This window comes from Pelodiscus sinensis, chromosome 22, assembly GCF_052426305.1.
Source record: "Pelodiscus sinensis isolate ZL-2025 chromosome 22, ASM5242630v1, whole genome shotgun sequence".
In the NCBI taxonomy this organism is placed as follows: domain Eukaryota; kingdom Metazoa; phylum Chordata; order Testudines; family Trionychidae; genus Pelodiscus; species Pelodiscus sinensis.
Window position 1 is genome coordinate 5203194 of NC_143073.1, and position 8769 is coordinate 5211962.

Below are 8769 nucleotides of genomic sequence, written 5' to 3' on the forward strand. Positions count from 1 at the left end.
AGTATCGTGTCCAGTTCTGGGCCCCCCACTATAGAAGTGATGTGGACGCATTGGAGGGCCCAGCACTGAAAATGATTCAGGTACTGGAGCACATAACCTACTAGGAGAGGCTGAAGGATGTGGGCTTGTTTAGTCTGCAGAAGAGAAGAGTGAGGGGGGATGTGATAGACTTCAACTTCCTGAAGGGGGGTTCCACAGAGGCTGGAGAGAGGCTGTTCTCAGCAGTGACAGATGGCAGAACAAGGAGCAATGGTCGCAAGTTGCAGTAGGGGAGGTCTAGGTTGGATATTAGGAAAAACTTTCCCTAGGAGGGTGGGGGAAGCACTGAATGGGTTCCTAGGGTGTGGGTGGAATCTCCATCCATAGAGTTTTTTAAGCCCCGGCTTGACCAAGCCCTGGCTGGGATGATTGAGTCGTGGTTGGTTCTGCTTTAGGCAGGGGGCTGGACTCGATGACTCTTGAGGTCTCTTCCAGCACTGGGATTTTAGGATTCAGGGTGCTGGGTTGACGCCATGGAAGAGCGAAGCTTTTCTGTGTTTAGTCAGAGAGCGGGTACCACGGGCAGTAAGCATCCAGCATGCTTTCCCTTTATCCAGCCTAACTGGGGCACTATCAACGACAGCAGCCGCAGCAAGCCCTCTCTCTATTCAATCAATTAAGAACAGAATCTCTTGCTAAGTGTTTGTACAGCATCTAGCACGATGTGGCCTCGATCTCCACGGTGGCATCCAAGCCCCTTTGAGCTCATTTATTTCTAACTGGTATCAAGCCACCACTACTTTTTATAAAGCTGTGTTTCTGTCAGCGAGACAAGCCTGTCTTCACTGGCTTCACGGCATTCACGCAGTCCGACAGTGACATCTAGTGGCTGGTAACGTTCATTCCCATGCATCTTGCACGGCAGAAAGAGAGGCCTGGGGGCCTGTTTCTAGAGGGCTGAATTCAAACATAATAATACCGAGCGCGAATGGATCACTGAATTTCCAGAATTACACAATACTCCAGAAACACCAAGCTGAGGCTGTAATCAGTGAAAGGTGCAGTGTAGCAGATCTATGCATCCATGGACCGATACATTCCACTACATTCTGATCTTGGCTCTGGCTCAAATCCAAAATGAAATTGTGATGATCTCTCAGCCTTCCTACCTCAGTTTCCCCCTGTGTTATATAGGGATGAGAACGGCCTACTTTAGCCGGCCCCCGCCCTATCGGAGGTTGAACTCGTGTCCGTAAAGGATTGTAAAGATGTAAAAACCCTAAAAGAATGAAGTGTTATTACTGATTGTGGAACACATTGCCAAGTAGGATCAGCATTCATGCTGTCAACTCACTCCATCCACCCTACCACAGTTGGGTTGGTGGGGTCAGAGAAGAGAAAACGCTGGGGGAGAAAGACAGGAACCTTATCATTTTTCTGCTCTGCCCAGCTTGTGAGCTTTGCTGACATGGAGACAGCGGCAGCTGAGAGTGAGATCTGGTTGTAAGACTGTGATGCCTGTGGATGCTGTTCCTAAAAATGACACTCACTTTTTGTGTGACCTTCCATAAGTTGATTTACCTTTTAGTGGCCTTAGTTCTCCCACTGGAGAATAAGGGGACACACTGCCCAACTGCTTTGAGATCCTTGGATGAAAGAAGTTTGAAGAACAATGCACTTTTAAATGCCTTTGATGGGTTGAAGTGCAACCTGGAAGGACTAGTAGCCCAGCATGAAGTTAGTTGGCAGGGAAAGGGAGAATACTGCAAAAATTCAAGGCTAGCGACATGTAGGAAGGTGAACAGCTCAGGACTTGTCTCTGTCTAATGCATTAACTCAATTGGTTTGAAACCACTATTCAAGTGTTACACACCCCTTGTGTGGACAGAATTATACCGGTATAAAGATGCTTATACTAGTAGGCTGCGTCTAGACTGGCAAGTTTTTCCGCAAAAGCAGCTGCTTTTGTGGAAAAACTTGCCAGCTGTCTACACTGGCTGCTTGAATTTCTGCAAGAACACTGACTTCCTACTGTCTGAAATCAGTGCTTCTTGCGGAAATGCTATGTTGCTCCCATTCAGGCAAAAGCCCTCTGGTGCAAATGCTTTTGTGCAAGAGGGCCAGTGTAGACAACACGGTATTGTTTTGCGCAAAAAAGCCCCGATCGCGAAAATGGCGATCAGGACTTTCATGCACAAAACTGCATCTAGATTGGCACGGCCGCTTTTCCGCAAGAAGTGCTTTTGCGGAAAAGCGTCCGTGCCAATCTAGACACTCTTTTCCACAAATGCTTTTAACGGAAAACTTTTCCGTTAAAAGCATTTGCGAAAAATTGTGTCAGTCTAGACGTAGCCATAGAGCTTATTCCTGTAAATTTTGGGGAAAATATGCCAACCCTGTATAAAGCCACTTTATGGTATAGCTGTATCTACACCTACGTAGATCACGTCTTTCCCAAAGCGAGACTGAGAATCACAAGGCTACTAAACAGGTACAGAAATGAGGACGTTAAGAATGCTTCACATTTAGAGGAAAATGTTTGCATCATATCAGAGTATGTTTAGAACGTCTGAAATATTTGGTGAGCCAGGGCATACTTACAAATATAATAGATGTTATACTTCGGCCGCCGCAGCTCCTGAATGAGGTATTCCACATTCTCCTGGATGAAAGGAAACCCATATGGGGAACAATCAGAAAATGCCCCAATCTTTATGCAATAGGTGATTAAAATAATTAACGCTTTTAAGTGGGCAGCGCTCCGTGTTTAATTCTGCAAATCACTATGCTATTGTTAAAGTCACTGGAAACTGGAGTTTTGCAGCACTACTCTTCCAGGACCACTCAGCACTGGAACCAGGTGGAAGCCGGTTTGCCTGCCCTTTGAAGATTTTCAAGATATTTCAAATTTTTCCCCTCCTGACTCAGGACAAAAGTGAAAACGGCGAGAATTTTTCCAAACTGAAATTCCAAGGGAAAAAAATTTCAAGTTGAGGCAAATGAAATGGACTTTAACTTAAAAAAACCCACAAAGTGGCTTACACTTTTTAAATGAGGCATTTCAAACTGGAATTTCTCATTGAAAACAAGTAAAAAAAGTGTAAACCATTGTGAAACTTATTTTTATTTTATTTTTTATTGCAAGTAAGGGAATTCATCAAAACAGGCCTTTCACTGCTAAAGGTTTTGCTTTTGACAACTGGTGTTTTCAGACCAAGAACAGTTTGAAAGAACTCCCAACCAGTTCATCTCAGGGCTTGCCTACTGACCCAATTTTCAAAGGAATCCACAGCCAGATTTTCACATGCTCAGCACCCACAATTGGATCGAAATTTTCAAGAGGGCTCAGCTCCTATTTAGGCATCTAAAGTGGGTCCAGATACTCCTGAATGTTCATTACCTCCCAGGGACACAGTTAAGAGCAGATTTTCAAGAGTTCAGCCCATGATGAGAACCTGGCATGCTGAACTCTTCTGAAAAATCTGGACATTTATTTGGGGCCCTACTGGGAGCTACTGACTTTTCAATATTCCGGCCCACATTTGTATGAAGCAGTATTAATAAAAAAGAAATATTAAGCCATGAGGCAGAAGTCTATTTCCCTCTGAGAATCAGCCTACTTAACTCATCCTGCAAATTCAGTAGATAGAACTCCTAGCTACTACAGCATTAGACACATATTATAGCAAGTATCAAACTAAATAAATGTGCCTGTTTTAATGGTGGGTCAAGTCCCACAGAATTCTGTTTCACAGTATTACTGCTCCCACAATGCCGCCAGCTGTCTTGATCCTGTCCTGCATTCTTCATAAAGCCCCAGCTCCTGGAGTCATGCAATTACATGAAAATTCATTTGTCATAAGGAAGGCGGGGGGGGGGGGGGGGAAAGAGATGCGAATTTCTGAAGTGGCCCTGGGGCTAGGCCGGAAGGGACAGGGCCTAATCTGGAAGGGGAGGGGCTAGAATGCTTCTGGGCTTCTCCAGCCCCTTTGCCCCCCCTTCCCACTAGGCACCCATGCCCCTGGCAAGGTGGGAAAAGGCTTCACACGCTGTTCTAGCACCTTGGGGTTACAGAGAATAACTTGGAAACATGAATCTTAAAGGTTCTAAAACTAGATAGAAAATAACAGGCTTAAAATGTATTTTTTTTTAAATATCATGAGTTTTTGGAACCTGGCTCATGTTGTTTGTGGATTTGTAGTTAGCAATAGTACTCCAAAACCAACTGGAACTGTTTTTTCTTCTTTCAGCTTCGACAAAAGGCTGAGCATGTTCCCTAAAAAGTTACAGGGAATTGTTGATAGCTTTCAGTAACTAAATCATTTCATGGATGAAAACATTGTCACCTTTTGCAAAACTACCTGGAAATTTACCAGCCCAGCAATGTTCCCTATAATCTTTTTCATCCATGTGTGGATTTTTCCATCCACGTGAGGAATAAATTTTTTATGTTCACTAAAATATGTACAAATGTGCCCTGCTAGTAGAAACAAACAAAAAGCCTATCTGTGGGGGCTCTACTAATCAGCTGAGCAACATCTGAATCTTTCCTGAGCGGCTGCACAAGCCCACTGCTTACAGGGAATACGACAGCCCAGGTACAAAATCCACTGGTCACACTTTATAATGGGGCCATGTCAGAAGGAGGAGAGTAGGGATGTAAAAAGTTAAATGTTAGGAAATGTTTAAGTGATTAACCAGTTAACTGACTAAGCAGGATCTGGGCTGGGGACAACTCCAGGCCAGCTGATGCAGCCCCCAGCTCACAGGGCTGCTGCCCCAGCCCCATGCTGGGGCTGGCTGCCAGCTCTCAGACCCACACTGGGGCTGCTACAGGCTCTCAGCTCCCAACCCCACTGGAGCAGCCCCTATCTGCAGTGGACCTGGGCTCCCCACAGTCAGCGGCTGTTCCAACCCTGCAGGGTACCAAGGCTCCCCATGGACAGAGGCTGTTCCAACCCTGCAGGGTACCCAGGCTCCCCATGGACAGAGGCTGTTCCAACCCTGCAGGGTACCCAGGCTGCCCATGGACAGAGGCTGCTCTGGACAGCAGACTGGCATCTGCCTGTGGGGCACCCAGGCTCCAGCTGCCAGAACAGCCATATCCACAGCAGGCCCACTGCAGGGCTGAAGCAGCTCCCTGCCCATTGTAGGTGGGGAACTGTTCTAGCCCCCATCAATTATCAGTTAACCGAAACTAGTAAACCTTTCACATCCCTTGGGGAGACAAGGGGAGTGTTTGAGGGGTGTCTTTGTATGTGTTTGTTATTCACTCCAGGTGAGTGGATAAGGTAAAGTTTGTACAGCTATCAAACTAAGGCATTGATCCTGAAAAACATAAACTTGTGCTTAATTTTATACACATTAGTCGTCCCAGTGAATTCGTTAGGACTGCTCATCAGAAGCATAATGCCAAATGTGGGGAAAAGTATTTGCAGGATCATAGCCTGAGATATCAGCATTAGCTGCTCTGTTAGTACATAGGCTCAGGGCAGAGCAAATGCCAATGCTGACAGCAGCTGCCTTTAAGAAGTAGCTCACCTTTGTTGGTCGCAAAAAACAGATTGCTTTCAAGTGTTTCATGGTCTCTCTGTTCAAAGAATCAATCCGCTCAAAGAGGTAAACTTCCTTCTGAAGGATTTCCGACTGCGTATACACCATGCTCACAATGCTGGTCTGCAGGGAGAAAGAAAGAGAAGACAAGTTATCTCTACTTGCTGGGGCAGACTCGTGAGACAAGGGAGTGTTGACTAATGGTTAGTACACAGAACTGGGATTCATGATTCCTAGGTTCAGTTCCTCTTGGCTTTGCCACTGGGTTGCTGTGTGACCCCGGATAAATCATTTCACCTTTTGTGCCTCAATTCCCTAAACAGGTCATTGCAGTTTTATGCATTTAGGTAGATGGGCAGCAGCCCTCAGTGCAGTGGGCTAACACTTCAAAGCATGACTTCACCTGTATTCATGGAGTGGGTGTGGCAGATTGATTGGCATTTGAGAATAGCCATCACACACAATCCTCCTCACCACATTCTCCAACTGCTCCATGTCCCATTAAGGAGGCAACACAGAACTGCTTGCAGCCTGCTCTCTAGCCCAGCACTGGCAGGATACTTCCCCAAGAGCAAACTGCTTAGGAAGGGACACCAAGGTTGCAAATTATTAGAGCCAAGATGAGGAAAAGAGGGAGATCTAGGAAGCAGTGTTCCGTTTAAGCTGAGTGCTTGGACAGCCACCCAGGAGAGATTCAGTTGCCTCCCAGCTGATTAGCAGAGCACCCACAGCCAGCAGCACATGTTTCTATTAGTGGTGCACATCCACACATGCCTCAGTGCACATAAAATTTATTCCCCATACAGATGAAAAAAATTGGAACACTGTTAGGAAGCCATGATCATTTCTCTTGCTCCCTGGGCAGAGCGAGCACTAGGAATAGCACAGAAATATTAATCTTCCTAAAACAGCTACAACTCTATTACTTTTCTACCAGCACAAAAGAAAGACTGCAGCCTGTGGTCAGGATGGAAGCCACTGTTACCCCAATAGCTCAGGAAAGACCAAAATACAGAGGCAGAGGCGATTCCATAGAATCTGGAAGGGGTCTTGAGAGGCAGGACCAAACACCATGGTAAATACAGAATCCTTAGGGGCCTAGCTCACCGTTTCTTTATCCATCAAGAGGACCTTCATCCCGGGCCCACTGTCTTCAATCATCTTGGACACATATTGCTTCACTGCAAAGACCACATTCATTGTGGCAAGAGATTGCGCTCCCCACCGACCCTTCTGCAAGGGGTAATATTATGCTAGGCTGCACTGAGCAACCCAGCCCTCCTTTCTCCTGGGCAGCTCGCGGCTTCCTGCCTCTCTGTTTCCTCCTGTTGCGGCCCTGGGAGTTGTAGTTCACAAGGAGGAGGACTGTAGCGCCAAGCAGCGCCCATCCCGTTTCGTGGGAAGGCGTTGCAACTACAAGTCCCAGCATCCTCAGCATCAATGAGTTTTTTTCCCCCTGCAGCTGGAGGGGGGCGTGTTTCAATGCACTTCACGCTGTGGAGCTGTCAAGTTTTCTCTTGTGGGAGGGGGGGGCACCACATTGGGCGGGGTAACTTTGGAGTAGCGTTTAAATGAGCACCTTTTGCAGTGAAGCATTTTGTTGCATGATTCCCTGGACTGCAGAAAATCTCTTTCAACGATCCTATCACCGCTTGACAGCTGGCTTCATTATGGTAGTTTTTGTCCCCTTTTGCCTTGAATCTTCAGAATCTAAACTTTATTTTTAGAAAATGTTCCTAGGTCTTTGGTTGCAAAGAAAACCTTCCAAATCGACACTGCAGAGACTGTTCTAAACGTTGCAACAAGAAAAACAATTGCACCGAATCCCAATTGACAATTCTGCCACAAGCCTTAAGTTTGTTTAGTTTTGCCCTAAAATGCTCTAGTTTGAGACTTGAGATCCCGCACAGTTTTTGATGCTCGAGCTGCAAGAAAACAGCGTGGCATGCCTAATACCTTGAGGGGAGAAAAGACACATGCTATGCTGGCTGTTGTGTGCTTTATGCATAGTTGCAGGCTTAAGTAAAGCTGATGGATTGGCTAGACACCCTTATTTCAGGTCAAATGGAAGAACAATTAAATGCCCTTTTGGGTAATGATTACTGGTAATGGTAGGAAGCCAGATCCCATTGATAATGGGCTGCATAGGAGGGAAGATCAGAAGCTACACTCTATGCATTTCCTTGGAAAAGATGCAAACACAGACTAAGGTTGCAGCTGTGTGCATGCGTGAAAGGCAAAAAGCAAGAGAGGCTGTGGTCAGTATGGCCCTGAGACAAGGCCAAGAGACAGAGGGTTCTTTTGGACACAGTACTTGAGGGAAAAGCAGACCAGCATTTCCGAGAAAGGAAACTGCCTGCTATTGTTTGTTTTTATTGTGTTTAGAGAAACAGGGTGTTGTGTCCGTTTTTTGTAAATAAACAGGATGACACCAAAGAAATATTTGACTCGTAGTTCTCTTCTTAACAGAAACAACCTGCCAAAGTCCTGAATATTGACGAGGTGTTTTTCGGGTCAAAACAGGTTAATTAAAGAGCTTTGACTGCTGTGGAGGAACAACCTTGAACTTCTAGTGACTCACACTGGAAAGGGAGAGTAAGGATTTGCAGGATCAAGTTCTATAAGCCAAATTTTGGCTGGAAAGCTCAAAACGGGCTCTTGGGAGAATAACTGAGGGTAGCAGTTGGCTGTATGGAATAGTGTTCCATCATCTCTCAGATGGAGGGCAGCAGTCAACTGTGCAACATGCTGACAATAACTGGGTGAATTTCTGCCAAGAATAAATGGGCAATTTCCTCTGCTAAAGAAACCACAAGATCTTAGAGACAAAAGACAAGCCCCCCCCCCCCCCACACACACACATGGGAAAGATGGAGGGGAGGGTGTAAATCAGTCATATTTTGCCACAGAAAAAATTCCCTGTGAAGTACTGGAATTAAAAGTGCCCATTTGCAATGGCTGTGTCAGTCTGAAGGTGACATGGCTGAGCTATTTGGTTTTCTTGATGCTGACTGCAGCATCTCCTGCCCAGCTTAGAACTTCAGCACAATTGTTCCTCTGCTGAATATTTTGTTTGGCTTTGTGTAGGAAACTCTGGTTATTGCCTTAAAGCAGCGGTGGGAAACCTCAAGCCCTGGGGCCAGATGCTGCCCCTGGCTTGCCCAGATCCGCCCTCCCCCCCCCAGCATTGGGGAGCCTGCACTGGTGCTCCAGCCCCCCTGCTGCCCCACAGGGCTG

The 8769-nt window shown here is 46.2% G+C and overlaps 1 protein-coding gene across 1 annotated transcript in view; it reads right to left on the reverse strand.

Moving 5' to 3' along the window:
- Positions 1 to 6871, reverse strand: part of VPS45 (vacuolar protein sorting 45 homolog) — a 64786-nt gene extending 57915 nt beyond the window's left edge. Inside the window, exons 1-3 of the mRNA XM_006134674.5 lie at positions 6640 to 6871; positions 5521 to 5655; positions 2581 to 2641 (exon numbers count right to left, since the gene is read on the reverse strand). Of these exons, the coding sequence (XP_006134736.2) occupies positions 2581 to 2641; positions 5521 to 5655; positions 6640 to 6732 (289 nt within the window). The 5' untranslated portion in view covers positions 6733 to 6871. The remainder of the gene's footprint in view (positions 1 to 2580; positions 2642 to 5520; positions 5656 to 6639) is intronic.
- Between the last annotated feature and the right edge of the window lie 1898 nt (positions 6872 to 8769).